At 43.3% G+C, this 18,768-nt stretch overlaps 1 protein-coding gene across 5 annotated transcripts in view; it reads right to left on the reverse strand.

Annotated features, from left to right (window-relative positions):
- The window catches only part of GPBP1L1 (GC-rich promoter binding protein 1 like 1), a 58,778-nt gene that overhangs the window by 17,993 nt on the left and 22,017 nt on the right, over positions 1 to 18,768 (reverse strand). For all 5 annotated transcript variants that reach the window (XM_053245012.1, XM_053245015.1, XM_053245011.1 and 2 more), the window contains exons 3-5: positions 6,566 to 6,610; positions 4,436 to 5,297; positions 3,571 to 3,685 (exon numbers count right to left, since the gene is read on the reverse strand). In XM_053245012.1, the coding sequence (XP_053100987.1) occupies positions 3,571 to 3,630 (60 nt within the window). In that variant the 5' untranslated portion in view covers positions 3,631 to 3,685; positions 4,436 to 5,297; positions 6,566 to 6,610. The remainder of the gene's footprint in view (positions 1 to 3,570; positions 3,686 to 4,435; positions 5,298 to 6,565; positions 6,611 to 18,768) is intronic.

An 18,768-nucleotide genomic window follows, 5' to 3' on the forward strand; every position in this document is an offset into this window, starting at 1 on the left:
GCGAGTCTGAAGAACATTTAGCTACAAGCATCAAGGGGGAATAAAAAACTTCTTTAAATACATCAGAAGCAGGAAACCTGTCAGGGAGGCGGTTGGACCATTAGATGATGGGGGTCTGAAAGGGATTATTTAAGGAGGTTATGGAGACTGCAAAATGAGTTCTTTGCATCCGTCTTCATGGTAGAGGATACTGAGGATATACCTGTGCCTGAACTGAGTTTCTCAGCGGCAGAGACTAAAGAACCGAGTCAGAGAGAGGTGACAAGAGTTGACATTCTAAACTGTCTAGAAAAATTAAAAATTAACAAGTCGCAAAGGCCAGATGGTATCTATCCAAATGTGAGAGTGCCCACCTCCTTGCAAAAATATCTAACTTATCCCTACAATCAGGCTCTGTACCAGAGGACTGGAAAGTAGTCAATGTAACTCTGATTTTCAAAAGGGATCCATAGGGGGATGTGGGAAATTACAGGCTGGTTAGCTCAACGTTCCAGACAAATTGATGGAAAGTATTCTCAAGGATAAAATTGTTACACATATAGAACAGGCCCTGTTGGGGGAGAACCAGCATGGCTTCTGCAAAGGTAAATCTCACCTCATGAACCTTTAAAAGTTCTTTAAGTGTGTCAACAGGTGTATGGATAAAAGTGATCCAGTTGATATAGTATACCTAGACTTCCAAAAAGCTTTTGACAAAGTTCCTCATCAAAGACTCTTGAGAAAACTTAGAAGTCATGAGATAGGGGACAGATTCATATGTGGATTGGTAACTGGTTGAAGGACAGCAAACAGAAGGTAGGAATAAATTGACAGTTCTCTAAATGGAGGGAAGTAATAAGTGGGGTCCCCCAGGGATCTGTTCTTGGACCAGTGCTCTTTAACTTGTTCATAAATGATCTAGAAGTTGGGGTAAGCAGTGAGGTGGCCAAATTTGCAGATGACACCAAACTATTTAGGGTAGTGAAATCCATAACAGATTGAGAGGAGCAGCAGAATTCTCCAGACTGGGTGCATGGGCGACAAAATGGCAAATGTGGTTCAATGTTCATGTGTAAAGTGATGCATATTGGGGCAAAAAAAACCAACTTCACATATACGCTGATGGGGCTTGAGCTGTTCAGTCTCTGACCAGGACAGCAATCTTGAGATCATGATGGAAAGCTTGTTAAACTCTAAGTGCAGCAGCTGTGAAAAAGGCCAGTTCTATGCTTGGGATCATTAGGAAGGGGTTTGAAAATAAAATTGCTAGAATGATAATGCCCAAACAAAACTATAGTGCAGCCACAATTGGAGTACTGTGTGCTGTTCTTGTCACCATATCTTAAGAAGGACATTGTAGAACTGGAAAAGGTGCAGAAGAGGGCAACCAATATTATCAGGGGCGTAGAGCACCTTCCTTATGAGGCAAGGCTACACCTGAGGCTTTTTAGTTTAGAAAAAAAAAAGACAACTGAGGGGAGATATAATAGAGGTCTAAAATTATGCATGATGTCGAGAAAGTTAATAGAGAACAATTCCCACCCCCCACATAACACTAGAACCAGGGGTCATCCCATGAAACTGATTGCCAAGAAATTTAGGACCGACAAAAGGAAATACTTTTTCACACAATGTATAATCAAACCTACGGAATTCTCTGCCACAAAAAGTGGTGACAGTCAACAGCCTGGATGGCTTTAAAAAGGGTTTAGATAAATTCATGGAGGATAGGTCTATCAATGGCTACTTGAGGGCTATAGGCCACTTCCAGCCTCAGAGGCAAGATGCTTCTCAATACCAGTTGCAGGGGAGTAGCACTAGGAGAGAGGGCATGCCCTCAACTCTTGCCTCTGGGCTTCCCAGAGGCATCTGGTGGGCCACTGTGTAAAATAGGATATTGGGCTAAACAGGCCTTGGGCCTGATCCAGCAGGGCTTTTCTAATGTTCTTATGAAACCATTCAGCAGAAAATCAGAGACAATTCAGGCTGAAAAAAAGCAAAGTTTTACCACATCATTCCCATTAGCTACAGGTGCACCTTAACTCCCCTGCCAAATGGGAGTGGAAAATAGCTTGGAATTACTATTGAGTACTGGCAAAGTCTATGCCTTTAGGATGGCTGAACAAACCACTTTCATTTTGCAAATATGGAAAATGTGTCTGCAATAAGAATAAATAATTAGTGAAAGCTTGCCCAAGAGTGCAATGCAATTTGTTACTTTTACGGTGCAGGCATTATCTTGACTGTCTGCACAAGTACAGAGTGCAGATGGGCTACAAATTTTGGCAGCAACTTAAAACCATTTTATTTTGTATGTACTTTTAAAAGTTCTTTTAAAGTGATGGCCGACCAGCTCCAGGCAGTCTTGGAGAAAACTGATTATCTAGACGCATTTCAAACTGGCTTTAGAGTTGGTTATGGGGTTGAGACAGCTATGGTCGGCCTGATGGATGACCTTTACTGGGAATCAACAGAGGGAGTGTGACTCTGCTGGTTCTTCTGGATCTCTTGGCGGCGTCCAATAACATTGACCATGGTATCCTTCTGGATTGCTGGGAGAGTTGAGGATAGGGGGCACTGCTTTGCAGTGGTTCCGCTCCTAACTTTCGGCTAGATTCCAGATGGTGGCACTTGGTGACAGTTGCTCCTCAAAACGGGAGCTATTATATGGAGTCCCCCCAGGGCTACAGTCTGTCATCGATGCTTTTTAATATCTACATGAAACCGCTGGGTGAGGGCATCAGGAGGTTTGGTGCTGGGTGTTATTAGTATGCTGATGACACCCAAATCTACTTTTCATCTTCAGGAAATGGCACTCATTCTCTAAATGCCTGCCTACGGGCAGTAATGGGCTGGATGAGGGAGAACAAATTGAAGCTGAATCCAAGCAAGACGGTGGTGCTCATTGTGGGGGCTCAGAATCTGAGGGGTGGGTTAGATCTTCCTGTGCTGGATGTGGTTACATTCCCCAGAAGGAGCAGTTGCACAGCTTGGGAGTACTCCTGGACCCAGGCCTCACCCTGGTATCTCAGGTGGAGGCCATGGCCAGGAGAGCTTTCTATCAGCTTTGGCTGATTCAACAGCTGCGTCCATTCCTTGAAGAGAGTGACCTCAAAACAGTGGTGCATCAGCTGCTCCTGGGCTATGGAATGCACTCCTGGCAGAAATTCGTAATTTGAGATCATTACTGTCCTTCAGGAGAGCCCTTAAAACCCTATCTGTTTGGCCTGGCCTTCCAGGGTTTTAAAAGATCAACTAATCATTTTAAATTGCTGCCCTGATTTTCAGGGTTTTTAGCTTTTTAATTGGTTTTATTGTTTTTTTTTAATAGTTTGATTTTTATTGTTAACTTGTTTTAATTGTTTTATCGTGCTCTAAACCACCCTGAGCCATTTCGGAAGGGTGGTATACAAATCTAATCAATCAATCGATCAAACTGAACATTACCAACTAACTTTTGTTTAGGCACCAGGAGAGACACATATGGAATCATCTATTTAATTATTCATTAAACAGATACCCTTTTATTATGAAATGTAATCTGGCCACCGCTTGCCTAAAGGGCACAGAAGGGGTTGATATAATAGTTACCTTGGCAGACTGTGGCGTAGAGAAGTTAAGCCAGGCAGGAACAAAGTCATGCTGCGCCATTTAGGTCCAGTGTCTCTCTTCAATAAAGCGAGGCATCAAACCTCATGGCCTGGACCTAAGATAAAGGAACATCACATGAGCTGGTTTTGTGGTAGCAAGCATGACTTGTCTTCTTAGCTAAGCAGGGTCTGCCTTGGCTGCATATGAATGGGTTACTACATGTATGAGCACTATAAGGTATTTCCTTTAGGGGATGGAGCTGCTCTGGGAAGAGCATGCAGAAGGTTTCAAGTTTCTTGGCATCTCCAAACTAGAGCTGAGAGAGATTCCTGCCTGCAACCTTGGAGAAGCCGCTCCAGTCTGTGTAGACAATACTGAGCTAGATGGACCAATGGTCGGACTCAGTATATGACAGCTTCCTATGTTCTTATGTTCCCAAAACTTACACAGAAGCGACAATACTAGGCCTACTCTGAACAGCTCAGAAAAAAGCAGTTCAACTTATTAACTAACATCTCCATAACCGGACAGAGATCCAGTCCAAAGTGCAGTATCTCTATGGCTCTATCAAGTTGTGCACTTCACACTTCAAGAGGACCAGACTGAGCTCCATCATCAGCTACTTACTTCCAAAGCTAGAAGACTTAGAATAATTTTAGATTCATTTCCCCTACTCCAGCATACTAATAATGTGCTGGTAAGCTTCCCTTACATTTTTGACAGCCACTCTCCTACAAGACCAAAATCAGATGTTTGTTCAGAATGGCCTAGATTTCCATCTCTACTAGCAATCTTTCACATACTGTACAAGTCAGGACTACAGCTGAATGAAAAAAAACACATGCAAAGTAACATGACGACTTACCCAGTTTGGCCTCTGCAGTCCACCACTGTCACTTCCAGTGCTTCTCTTGGATCTCCAGGCTCCTTCCTTCTGCAGGGTGCACCTATGCCAGCTTTGTGGCAATGGTGATTCCCAAAGGAAGCACGAGAAGTCGCACTTCGTGCTGACTGCACCCCTCACCCTTTTAGCTGCTCATCTTAATTTCTCTTTACACTCATATGAGAAAAAATATCTACAAGGGAGTGTGCATTTTTGGAAAGCCACAACCACGTTCACCTCATTAAACTTATTCCTGCTGTCACAGTGCTATGCAACTCAGCTATTACATTACAGAAGTAGTTATCAGATCTGCACAACATTCAGAACACCACCATGATTAATGGTGAACTCCACAAATGCACTCTGTTCATCTTCTGCAGCAAGATAGTTTGAAACCAAGGAAGTGGAAAGAGGAAGGTGACAGAATACTGAAGTGTCTTCCAAATCCTGGGACTGTGTGTTGAACTTTTGCTTCTAGAAATCCTAAAAAGCAAGACTCATCTTCATCACGTTTATAGTTGCTAAAAGACTGTGTAAACGTTCTAAATAGTGTCTTGAAGGGCCTTTCACATCATGTAACTTAAGCTTCCTTGCTAAGAAACTAAAAGCAACTTAATGAATATTCAAGAGTCACAATAATTTCTGTCTTTCTATTGTTCCCATGTATGCATTCAGTTAAACAAAGGAAAAAGTAAAAGGCCAGACTGGAAAGCAATCTCCCACTAAACTATTCTATTTGAATTGGTACTTTACAGGGGGGGAAATGGTTGTATTATAACAAAGAGTTCACATATGGGTGACAGTTCTCTTCTTCCATCAAAAAATGGTGCAATTCCAAAACACTCTAGAAGTGAAAGGGAAAAAAATACTCATTAATAAGGAAAAGTCTGTATCAATACAAGAACCACATCATTTAAGATTTCTACTTACATTATGTAGCAAGTTTTTATAGCACCTCTGATTTATTTACATTTGACATCTTATTTCAGCATTCTTACAAAACAAACCTGTACAGTAAATTATCTGGGAGATTCATACCACCCAGCGAGCTTCAGGGCAGGGATGTGCATGAACCAGTTCGGCAGGGAGCAGCCATGTTTGTGCCAATACAGTGCGCAGGCTACAGGGAACAGCGTCACAGTCGCACATGGCCTTTGGTAAGGTGAGCGCCGCGCCTAGAGAAGCGGCGGGGTGGCAGCGGAGCAGATAAGGACCTGCTTCTTAAGGGAACAGATGCCCGCCCCACCCACAGCTGCCCAAGCCCATTCAGGCATATCCCTACTTCAGGGCTGAACAGAGATTTGAACCAAAGTTTCCCACATCCAAACCATATGTAGGCTTTTGTAATCAATAGCTTTAGATTATAGCCAGATTCTGAAAGCAAAGTTTTAGCCAAGAGCAAGGTTTCTAGAACACACACTCTTCAATAAACATTTGTATCTCCTGTTGGTTGCATATTGGCTAAGATGGTGAAAGAGAATAAAGCAGAAGTTCCCAACCTGTAGTCCTGCAGATGTTGGTAAACTACAACTACCATCATCCCCAGTGACAATAAGTTATAGCTGGGAATGATGTGAGTTGTAGTTCAGCAACATCTGCAGGACCACAGGTTGGGAACTTCTAGCAAGGGACACCCCATATGAAGTGCCAGATGTCCATGGAGCAAATTAATCAAAAACTGAAGCAGAAGTAGGTTATGCAGCTCTTCCAGTTATTGGCCGAGGGTTAAAAACAGTATGCAAGTTATATTTAGCTGGGGGAGTGGGGAGAAGACTTCATAGGGATAAGGATGGAATACATACAACATACAAGCAGGAGATCACAGGTTCAAGCTATATATTATACTCAAACGTGTAATGGCAGGCCAATAACCCTTTTGGAACACAAAGCGTCTTCCGGTGGAAGGAACTGGGAATTTAAAAGTGCTCAAAGTCTACACAGCACGTGTTGTTTAGCATACTAAACACTGCCCACCTGCTCCGAGTCATGAAGACCAACTTACCGGAATGTGTGTTCCCTGCTGGGATTTTAATTAAAAGTTTTGCCTGCTTACATTCATTTCCAGGAAATCAAGAACAAAAGCAAAATCAATTCACTCACTTTCCCACTTACGTTTTAACACTGTGTCCACGTATTAACATGCAACTTCACTCTTTCCTGAAATAAAAAAAGTTATCAGGTTTCTACATGTTACTGTTTTTTATGTATAGTATGTATTGAATCTTTTCCCCTTGTGTTTGGGGATAAGAAGCTGGTAACAAAATACAGAATAAAAATTTCAGTAATGAATCTAGAAGCTTCTCATTGAAAGTATAAGGCAGATTTGGTGAACCCCACATCCCTGCTCTATGTTGAAGGTTTCTATTAACATGTCTTAAATAATCAGACATGAGCATTCCTACAGAGCCATCACTCAATATCAAGTTTGCCCACTTCACTTGCAAAAGTAACTGACAACATTCTACTATCAACATTAAATTATTCTTTTCGAAACATTTTTGGCAACAACATCCACAAGGATGTTGTGGATCAGTCAACATTTACCAGAATGCCAAACAGAAGTAAATTCAAATATCCAGAAATTCAAAATCTATAATTGCAAGATTTTGTAATTGTTTTCTATAGGTAAAATCTTGCAACTACTCAGGACAAATGTCTTCCTCTTTGCTAAAAACAGCATTTTAAGGCAAGGTCATCCCTACATATTTGTGCAAATTACCTTTAAAGACACTGGGAGGGACCCAGAGCAGCCCTAGCATGAGGTAGAGTTTGCACAGGCCATTTCTTCCTGCCAACTCACCTTCCGCCAGCACCCAAAGTCACCCAAAAGTGGTCAGAAACAACCTGGGATATGGCACAGGTGGGGCTGCCAAGCAAAGAGTGGGAAGGAGGCAATTGTCTATGCTAATTCTGCCTTGTAGCAGCACTGCTCTGGATGTTGTCCCCCAATTCCATGATAACAATTCTGTTCATAGCCTCCGTATTTTCTCTGACTCCCCCACCATGCTATTGCACTAAAAATTATGAATGCTTACAGAACTTTAGAAAGCTTTATGATGAAATGGAATTAAAAACTGCAGAGATTTTCTTCTTCACATTTAGTAATTAATTAAATTATCAACATTTTAGACAAGTATAGGAGCCTTCTTGCACATTACCGAAGGCAATGGCTGAGGGACTTGGCTTGTCTATTCTTTTTCAGAAAGGTATGCAAAAATATTTAGAGTCACTTTATCAGTACATAAACTAAAGCAGTCTCTAAAATCCAGTTCAGAAGACCTTTTAAAGCTTTAGATTTTACTACTCACCAAATGCCTATAATTAAGGAACCCTAGCAGCTACTAAAGCCATGACTAAGCTGCATCTGGACACAAAGGAACACCTCTGAATACTAGCACATTACTCAAGGATGTAACTTGTTTTATTTCAAAACCCAACTCTCATATTTCACCATAGCAGAAAGTAGAGGTCTAGAACCACAACACTCAGGTTACAGAAGACTTTAGTAAAAGTCAAGGCAGAAAAGAAAGAAACAGACTTACTGTGAGTGGTTCTGCCTGCCCTGCACCTTTCTGCAGATGCTGGCTCCTCCAAGAGAGACCATACTAAAATATATCCAGCTTGAGAGCTGGGGAAGGAGTAGAGGGGATAGAGAAAGGTTAAGAATAGCCAACTGAAATTTTATATAAGGATGTTTCTCACTAATCGGGTAAAAAGCTGGAGGCCAGAGATCAGGAGAAGGAGTTCCCACCTAGCTTTTTTGGTAGGAGCAAGACAAAAAAGGAACTGGGAGGATCCTGTTCCCGCTGGGTAGGCTGGCTGGACCAGCTACCTTTTGATTTACCCCAAGCTAACATGTCTACTGTACGAACAAGTAGGAGAGAGCACAACCCATCATCAGGGATGATATTCTCATGCTTGATCTGACATGCTTTTAAAAACAGCCTATAGGCTCATCTGTGCTACAAGTTTACTGTAGGTCAGTGTTCAGCTGAAGTTGATTTAGCATGAAGCCAGCCAGTAGATTTACCACTAAAAGTATCTAGCAATTCAAATGACACTGCTTTAAAGTAAGAATCGTCTCCAATTTATCTGCACTATGTAGTCATTTAAAGGCAATGCAAACAACTTCACAAGCTGCAATAAACTATTAATGTAGATTAAGCTCATGGTTGGAAGGTACACTGGCCTAAATACTGGCTTATCATGAAATACACCAAATACAGAACGTCTACCATGCTATGTTTTAGACTCTGTTTTAGATTAAAAGGTGCTGTCCAAATATGCAACAAGTTGTTATAGTAAGAATTAATCTGCCTACTTTCCTTTCACTATCCCTACATCTGTACAAAATTTGGTCCAAATCAGTTAGGTGGTCCACTTGTGCCTCAAACATCTACACATCTGCCATGCTGAATGGGGTGGATGACATCACAAACTATGCCATTGAGGTATCCTTATGTGTCCCTAAAATTGTACCCAAATTGGTTCATATTGGTCCAGGCATTATGAAGTGGGGCGGGGGACACACACACAAACAAACACACATACAAATGCCGAGATCTCATAAGCCTACTGGAAAGTAGGCTAAAAAAAGAGTGTACTTGTATACATCTCTAAAAGACCCCTACCAAAACTAATCTTAATATTTAAGAAACTGCATCTTTGCACAAACATTGCAATGCTAACAGGTAAATAGCAGCTACGACATGTTAGCATTCACTTGCATGAATACTAATAGAAGACTTCTCACAACGCAGAAATGCAATATATGCATTATAGTAGCAGAAATATGGTGAATTAGTAAGACAGAGGTTCACGCACAGCACACATTCCACAGCCATTTTGCACACTGCAGGCACTGCCGTGTCTTCCAAATGCACACTGCACTAGAGCACAAGTTATGCAGATGCTGAAACTGCACAAGCGAGCTGCATGATTTAGCAAATGCACAACTTCCTTGCGCATTTGCACATGTAGTGCAGCATGCAGCTGGTAGATGTCACAGTGCACAGAGTGAGAAAAACACCTGCACAAAACTGCACAATATGTGAATCACACGCTCAGCCTCTAACTCCATTCAGAATTTACTCAACAAAATGCATTATGACCCCCAAAGGCTGATGTCACAATATATTTGTTATTCTTTAACATGCCAAAGGACTTCTTGTTGCTTTTGCTTAGAGATGTGCACGGAACGGGATCTGCATTCCATTTTGAGCTTGGAAGAGAACGCAAAAGCCTGGAATGAGCTTGGAACACTTTCAGTGCTCCAAGCACCATTTTGGAGATGTACATTCCCCTTGCTGACTGGTTTTGGCACTGGCCTTATACAAATCCGAGGTAGAAACAGACCCTTCATTTGAAGTGCATTCTTTTTCAAGCTCAAAATGGCCCATTTAAAGTTGGAATGTTTTGAGCTGAAAATAATCTGCACATCCCTACTTTTGCTGCAACTGACTAACCATCACTGCAGACTACCTAAGAGACAAAACTTGATGGTGGTAAACCATCAAGTGACTGTTAGAATAACTATACCACCACTTTACAATGGAAGTATTTGGCTCTCAAATCAGTTACCCCTGCTAAATGGGCAAAGAGACAGCTTTTAAAGTGGCACCTCATTTAGCCAGGGGAGAGCATCTGTGGATGTAAGTGGTGTGTGTCGTTTCTTTTTAGACCGTAAGCCCTTCTGGGAACTGCTTTGAGGATTTTTTTTTTTTTTAAATCAAACAGAACTTGTTTTAAAAATTGCAATTGTATTATCTTGGACTGTAATAGAATTACAATCTATAATATAGAATAAAACCCAGCCAAAACCTCCAAATATCATTAAATATAAAAATCAGAACCTAAAGTATGATAAAAGAATAAAATGATTTCTGCAATGATAATCTAATTAACCAGTCCTAACATACCATTTCTGGATTTTACTCACTGCTACACAAAATTCAGCCACTTGATATGGTGTATCAGCACATTGATCAGAAAGAAATAATGTTATAAGTCATCAGAACTATTTGGATATCTATTTAAAAGCAATGTAATAAGCCTGAAATGCAAATCATGATTTAAAAAGACAACAAAGTAGTAAAGAATAGAGTTTCTCTTTTTTTTAATGATCAAACAGAACTTATTTTTAAAATAATATTAGAGCCTTAACAAGCTGATCAATTCCAAGAATCACTTGCTACATACAGACAAGCATCCACAGGCATCTTCCCAACCCTGCTTCCGTACTGAGCCTGCCTCAGGTCCCCTAAAAGCCATGGCTGAGGGTCAGAGAACCTTCATCAGTGGTACCGAGATGTGGGGGAGAGAGGAATAATCCTGGAAACCCTAAGAAGAACTGTTAGCAGCACTGCCACTCTGCTCATCATTTCTGAGCTCCTCTCCTATCCCTAAAGGTCCACACAGCCCAGCCCATGCTATTGCTGAAGGTCCCCAAGCCCTCAGCTTTTCAGGGAATTCAGAGTAGAATAGGGAAGCAGCATGGGAACAATAATTTCCACTGGTGCATGTTGCACCAGCATTACTCTGGATACTACCCCTAGTATTTTGACCAGGGTGGTGGTGGTGTGTGTGTGTGTGGGGGGGAGTTCTTTAGTTGCTCCAATGCCAGCTCAGTATGGGAAAATTTAAATTCCTGTTTTAGACGTTTTAGGTTATCTGACTCTGGGAACTTATCAAAGCCAAGGCTTACAGCATAAGCCTCGATGCTGTATTATTCTGACATCAGATATGAACTAACTTAAGCAACTTTCTGAACAGGAAGCATCTACAGTGACTTATGCAGCCTGCAGAGGATACAGAGGATAGTTTGATGAGAATAACTCAAGTACTGCAAAAGTGTAATCAAACTTTGTTTGGGGTAGCCAAGGCAACAGCCCATAGGTTCAAAAAGAAACACTGGTACTTACTGTGAAGGGTTCCTTTTCAAGGTATAGGGAGGTCATCCTCTTAACCCTAGGTTATCAGTCACTGCATGCTCCGAGACAAGGCCAATTAAAATTGAGCAGGCTAGTTCCCATAGTTAGGATAGCTGTCAGTCAAGCCCCAGTTCCAGGACTGTTGTGAGAGAATTATAAGCCTTGGAAAAAGCAAAGTGAGAAAGAACAGATGCAAGCTATAAGAGTAACTGTCAAATATGGACCAAAAAGGAGAATTAGACGGTAGAAAAATGTTGCCCCCATCAGAGCATGCATTGGCTGATAACCCAGTGTTAAGAGGACGGCCTCCCTATATCTTGAAAAAGAACCCTTCACGGTAAGTACCAATGTTTCTTTTTCCTCGGTATAGGGAGGTCGACCTCTTAACACTGGCACTTATCTAAGTTGAGAAATAATCAGTAGGGCAGCAGATAGCCTAAACCACCTACTGAAGAATGGTATGGCCCATGGCCGCTTGAGCAGCATAGAAGGAAGAAATTTTATAATGCTTGATGAATGACATAACAGACGCCCATGTTGCTGCTTTATAAATATCTAGGTGCACAGGCCGAGAAGGCTGCCGAAGTGGAGGCGCTTCTGGTAGAGTGGGCCGTGATACCTGCCAGAACAGGTAGGTATAAAGATTCATAGGAGAGGGCAATCATAGCCCTAATCCATCGAGCCAGAGTTCATTTAGAAGCTTTAGAGCCTGGTGACGAAGGCTGAAAGGATACATATAAGGAATCAGTTTGTTGAAAATGTTTGGTATGCTTAAGGTATATCTTGATACCCCTGTGCACGTCTAGAGTGTGCCACAGCTTCTCCATAGGATGAGTGGGAGATGAACAGAAGGATGGCAGAACCACCTCCTGCGTCCTGTGAAAAGTTGAACTGATTTTCAGAACAAAGTTAAGATTAGTCTCAGTACCACAGAGTTGCTTTGGATGATGCAGTACTCCCTTCTGACTGAAAGAGCTGCCAATTCCAACACCCTCCTGGCTGAGGTGATAGCCACCAGGAACAAAATCTTGCAAGACAACAACTTCAGAGAAAAGGAAGTAAGCCGCTCAAAAGAGGATAGAGTCAGAGCATTAAGGACCTTATTTAAATCCCAGGAGGGAAACTGGGGAATGAGAGGGGGAGCTTTGTTAGCGGCCCCCTCAGAAAATGTCATTTGTGGGGCTGTAGGTCAGGAAACCCCAGCAAGGGCAATTTCAACACAGATGCCAGGGCAGACACCTAACGTCAGAGTACTGGGGCACAAGCCCATATTGAGGCCAACCATGTAGCCTGATAGATGCTGGTAGTGGAATCCCTCTTGAACGTGAGGATGGTGTCTTGAACTTGGTCAGAGCAAACCCTGTCAGCTAGGGCCTTGTGTTCAAGATCCAAGCGTGAAGGTGTAGCCATTCTGGGTCTGGGTGAAACAGTGGGCCCTGAGATGGCAAGTCATGATACAGAGAGAGCTGCCAGGGAGGTTGAGCTGACATTGCTAGAATGCCTGAAAAGGCCAGTATGGTGCCATGAGAATAACTCTTGCTCTCTCCAGCAGGATTTTTGATGATGACCAAGTGCAAGATTTTTATTGGCGGAAAAGCATACAGAAGACTAGGAGGCCAAGGAGAGCTGAGAGCATCCATCTGCTACACTTGGCTGCAGTGGTAGCGGGTGTAGAAGTTGGGGAGCTGAGCATTGTGAAGCAAGGTGAAGAGATCTACCACTGGCATCCCTAGGGTAGCTGAAATCTGTGTGAACACCTCCAGGTGAAGAGTCCATTCCGCTGGATCAATGGTCTGCTAGCTCAGCCAATCGGCCTGAAGGTTTGCAGACCCACTGCGATACTCTGCTGAGATGGAGCTTAGATGCCCCTCTGCCCAGGTGAACAGGTGATCCGACCCTCTCATGAGGGAACATGATTTTGTGCCGCCCTGGTTGTTGATGTGAGCTTCTGTGGTTATACTGTCAGTGTGGACCAAGACATGGGCACCCCAAAGCAGGTCCTGGAAGTGTAGAAGGGTCAGGTGTGACGCCCTCAATTCTAACCAATTGATATTGTGCTTGGATTCGATCCGATTCCGGGTTCCCTTTAAGCTAGTGTTTTGCAGTCAGTAGGTGTTTGCTATCCATGATGGCCTGCTGATGAGAGGATGTGCCATTGGAGAGTTCTGGAGTGCCAACGCAATCACAGAGTGCATTCTATGCAGGATATCATTAAGCCCATCACCTCTGCCAGAGTCATAAGAGCCACCCAATTGGTAGTCATGACCTGTAACATCAACTGAGCCAACTGTGGTGTACTGGTTAGAGTGCTGGACTAGGACTGGGGAGACCCCAGTTCAAATCCCCATTCAGCCATGATACTAGCTGGGTGACTCTGGGCCAGTCACTTCTCTCTCAGCCTAACCTACTTAACAGGGTTGTTGTGAAAGAGAAGCTCAAGTATGTAGTACACCGCTCTGGGCTCCTTGGAGGAAGAGCGGGATATAAAATGTAAAAAATAATAATAAAATAATAACTGAAATGACACTGCGGCCTCCTGTGTATTGAACAGGGCCCCCAGATGCTGTAGGCTTTGAGAAGGCTCCAGGTGACTCTTCTGCATATTGACAATGAAGCTGTGTTCCTGAAGAAGCTGCACTTGTCTTCCTGATGTACCCGACGGCTTGACTCAAAGATGGAGAACAAATCAAAAGATCGTCCAAGTCTAGATGAGCATATACCCTGTAGACCTACATGCGTGATCAGAGCCACCATTATTTTGGTGAAAACATGTGGTGCCAACGAGAGCTCAAACGGCAAAGTCCAGTACTGGTGATGCTTCTGATCGTAAGTGAACCTCAGGTACTTCCTGAATGATAGATGGGCACGTGTAGATAAGCCTCTGACAGAGAGGCAAGCAACTCCCCAACTTGAATTACATCCTTGATAGACTTTAAAGACTCCTTTTGAAAGGTTCTTTTCCTCACCAGTTGATTGAGGTGCTTCAAGTTCAGGATCACCTTTCACGATCCGTTCTTCTTGGGCACAAAAATAATAGCGAGTAAATGCCCTGACATTACAACATCGGTGGAACAGGCTCTATAGCCTGAATCTCTAGCAGATTATATATCGCCTGACTCATAAAAGGTTTTTTTTTCTGATCCCTGGACTTGAGAGTGGACAGGTAAAAGTCTGGGGGCTGAGCTGTAAAGTCTATTCAATAACCTGATTGCACCACCTCCTGCACCCAGTGGTCAGAAGTGCTGGCATTCCAGGCCTCTGAAAAATAAAGAAGCTTGGCCCCACAGGAAGGTTGTCATGGCTTACAGTTCTGTTGTCCTGGGAAGGGAAAGCTTCAGCCTTGTTGCTGTCTAGGATTGCCTCTGCCGCGGGAACTCCATTGTTGATGCCAGGTAGGCTTGAATGACCTTTGACAATTGTCTTTGTACTGATTGTCTCTGTATTGGATCCCTGCCAAATGACTGAATCACCTATAAGAATGAAAAGGAAACAAATTAAAAGATGAACCCCAGGGAAGTCTGCAAAATTCCCTTTCCCCTGAAGGCATGGCCTTCTTTTTGTCCTTGGTTTTAACAAGGACAGGTTCTAAAGAATCCCGGAAGAGCTTAGAGCCTTTGAAGGGAGTGGCAGGCAGCTAGTGTTAGCTTGGACTTAAGAGTTCATGTGCCAGTTCTTCAACCATAGCCCTCAACGTACTGCGACCCCAGACGCCATAGCACGTGAGGTGTACTAAACACAGTCTAAACTGGAATCTGCCATCAGAGCCACTACTTTGGTGATTTTATTCTTTCCCGACACAGCTTGACGTTTTCAGGGGGGAAATACTTGACCAAGTTCTTGGCCCAAAGAATAGCAGCCCTTGCAAAGATGGAGTTTGTAGTCACAGCTCTGATCACTGTGGCGGAGGCCTCATGGCCCTTTCAGAGAAGGTGGTCAGCTTTCTTTTCTGGCAAGCGGAATTGTTCATCCCCATCCTTGTTCATCAATACACCCAACACCAGCTGGGCCACAAGGGCATCTACACGGGGGAACAGCTAACATGGACATTATTTCAGACGGTAAATTGTACAATTTCTTCAGACAGGACAGTGATGGTTTATTGGTAAATGGGGTCTCCTATTCAGACATCATTACATTTTCAAATAAAGCTGGGAAAGGCACAGTTGCAGTTGAGTTAGAAGTTGAAGAGAAGACCTCTTGGTCCAAACCTGAGGTGGGTTGAGCCCTGCTCTCCTTGCCGACATCCTTAATAGAACTCTTGGCTTTAGATAGTAAAACCTCAAATACAAGGTTATAAAAAGATGGTTTGCACTTGAAAGATCAGGTTGAGCTTGCTCTTCAGAGAGCTCCCCCTCTTTCCTTTCAGATTGAGAAGCCCAAGTGTCAGGATGTGTGCGAGGAGCCTTAGCTGGTCCTGGAATGGCTGATGCTATAATCCTGGCCCCGTGATTATAGGCTGAAAATCGGATAGAAGGGCTTGTGGTGCAGGTTCAGCTGGTACAGGATGCTTATGTGCTTTGGCTGGCTGTTTGGGAAGTGGAACGTCATCAAATGAGGATGGAGAGAAAGTTGGAGAAACAGCTCTTCACTTGCATGTAAACCTCCCACATCTAGCTGTCAAAGGGGTGGTTTGGGCAAGAAACTGCACCGTTTTGAGTTGTTTGCAAACCGCCTGAACTCCACTCGCTAAGCCTGACCCGCAAGGGGGAGAGATTGACCTTCTTCCTCTTCTTTGAAGAGACTTCCTCCTTTAAATGTTTTGATTTTCTTGTGTGGAATGAAATCAGCTGCAGGAATGGCCGCTTCTACAGTAACAGCAGCTCCCTCACACTGAGGAGAAAAAGAGCACGGATCTGCTGGCAGAGGAAGGGGTTGCTGGATCGAATCTTTGCTCCTGGAGTCTGATATGGGACCCTTGAAGGAACCCAACAACATGTTCCCCCACTTGGGAAACCCACCATGATCGGGAGCAGTAAATCAGGAATTAAAAGGCCAAATGGAAAAAACAGACAGACACCTCCCTTCCCATCCTTGAACACAGAGAACAGGAAACAAGAAAGTAGAACTACCTGAAAAAAGACCCAAACAGGATGAACAGAGCATGAGCTCTATGACAGCTATCCTAACTATGGGAACTAGCCTGCGCAATTTTAATTGGCCCTGTCTCAGAACATGCAGAGGCCAATAACCCGGGGTTAAGAGGACGACCTCCCTATACTGAGGAAAACTGATTTGCAGTGTGTGGTCTGCTCAGTTTGAGTTGGTTTAACTTAAACTAAGGAGACCACACACTGCAAATCTATCAAATGACAAAGTATGGCTCAGCAATATTCACTTCGTTTTTCCATTTCCCAGAACGTGAGAGAAAAATCCAGTTAAATGCCCAATGAGTAACCCTGTCCTTTGTGTGTGGTGTGTGTGTGTTTTAACTGAAAATTGTCTACACTGATTGCAGTTGCCTTATTTTATGCACAAGTATTTTATATTTCCACCAAGCTTCTATTCACTAGCTTTCATGGTGAACAAAATCGGAGACAGAAAGTGTAGTGATGCCACAAGAATATTAAGAGTTGTATATATTTTACTGCAATGGTTACTCATGAAACCAGAGGTGCACTTAGGTAATTTTGGAGCCTGGACCTAAAAGCTTTTGGAGCCCTTCCTGCTACAAGTTATGCATCATCCCCCTACACAACACACACCCCTGTGACAAAGAGTATTTTTAACACATGGGTTCTTGAGGGCACAAACAGCAACTGAACTTTAAAAGAACGCAAGACTATAAAACAGGTATATTCATGCAAATATGCATTAGCAGAAACATTTCAACACACAATTTAACATATTCCCATCCCACATATTTCCCCCCCCCCACTACCCACTCTGTCTCTAAAGAACCCAGCACAGACCCTAAGCACACTCAGCCGCCTGGCGCAGTGTGGGCCAAGAGCGACCATACCATCCAGGACAGACTAAGGAAGATTTGGGGGCCCCCAGGGTGTGTGTGGAGGCCCTGGACTTTGGCACCGAAGTCCGGGGTAAGAGCACCACTGCATGAAACACACCCCTTATATCTATCAAGGTATCCCAAGTGTCAAGGCAGAACTGGGCAATGTATCTAATTTTTTACATTTTCATACCACTATTCCTCCAAGGAGCCCAGAGTGGGTTGCGTTTATCCTCACAACAAGCCTGTGAGGTAGGTTAGGCTGAGAGAGAAGGGACTGGCCCAGAGTCACCCAGCAAGTTTCATGGCTGAATAGCGATTTTAACTCGGGTGTCCCCAATCTTAGTCACCTTAAGTGGCACAGAGGGGAAATGCTTGACTATCAAGCAAGAGGTTGCCAGTTTGAATTCCCCCTGGTACACCTATATTGGGCAGCAGTGACATAGGAAGATGCTGAAAGGCATCATCTCATACTGTGCGGGAGGAGGCAATGGTAAACCCCTCCTGTATTCTACCAAAGAAAACCACAGGGCTCTGTGGGCACCAGAAGTCGAAATTGACTTGATGGCACACTTTACTTTCCAATCCTAAATCCACTATAACTGCTACACCACACTCAAATCACTTAGCTTATATACCCTGCGCACCACTTAACTTTACTGCTGTTTCTACCTCCGCTGCTGCAACAAAATTACATTATGCACTCATGCTAATTTTCTCCAAGACGTGAACAACTATAAATTGCATTTGTTTTAAGAAGAAAGCGCACCAACAGAACATATGGCTAAGTCACATTCTCTCTAGCATTAAAGCCAGGGTGAGCAGACTTGTTCCCAGAAGCATTGCCAGAGCCTTGGAAATTACCTGCTCAGAAAGCAGCTTGGTGTGTGTGGAAAGTTTTCCACTTATTTTTTTCTGCAGAAAATTGACATTTCTTGAAAGCATGGTTTCATAAAATTGATTAGAAACAAGGAACAGATACACTGCTTCTCCTTCCTGCCACTTACAGTCAACCTCTGTCTCAATTGCCGTCACCTGTCTGCCACCACCCCCCACAACCTTCAAGCCCAGTTTGCTCTCCCTCAGGTTCTACTCCCCGCCCACCACTGCTTCTCCTCTTGCTGGCACCTCCCGACCAAACTATTGGAGATGAACTTCCAGTGCATTGACCTTTTGCACCAACTGTCCTAATGACCACTAGGGGCATTGGGAGTAGAGATAGTGAGTCAGGGTCTCCCTATCTCTCCCTACTCTATGACCCCTGAACTGACTCTGCAGCACTTCCTATGCTGAGTCACAATCTTTCCTTTCTTCCTAGAGAGCAGATGGAAACATCTCTCTCTCTCTCCTTACCTATCCATTATGTAGTCCTTTAGATTAGATATAGGTCTTTCCTATCTAAGTGTATTTAACCAATAAATACTTAGTGTTTAGTCATA

Source organism: Hemicordylus capensis, chromosome 4 (genome assembly GCF_027244095.1).
Source record: "Hemicordylus capensis ecotype Gifberg chromosome 4, rHemCap1.1.pri, whole genome shotgun sequence".
In the NCBI taxonomy this organism is placed as follows: Eukaryota; Metazoa; Chordata; class Lepidosauria; order Squamata; family Cordylidae; genus Hemicordylus; species Hemicordylus capensis.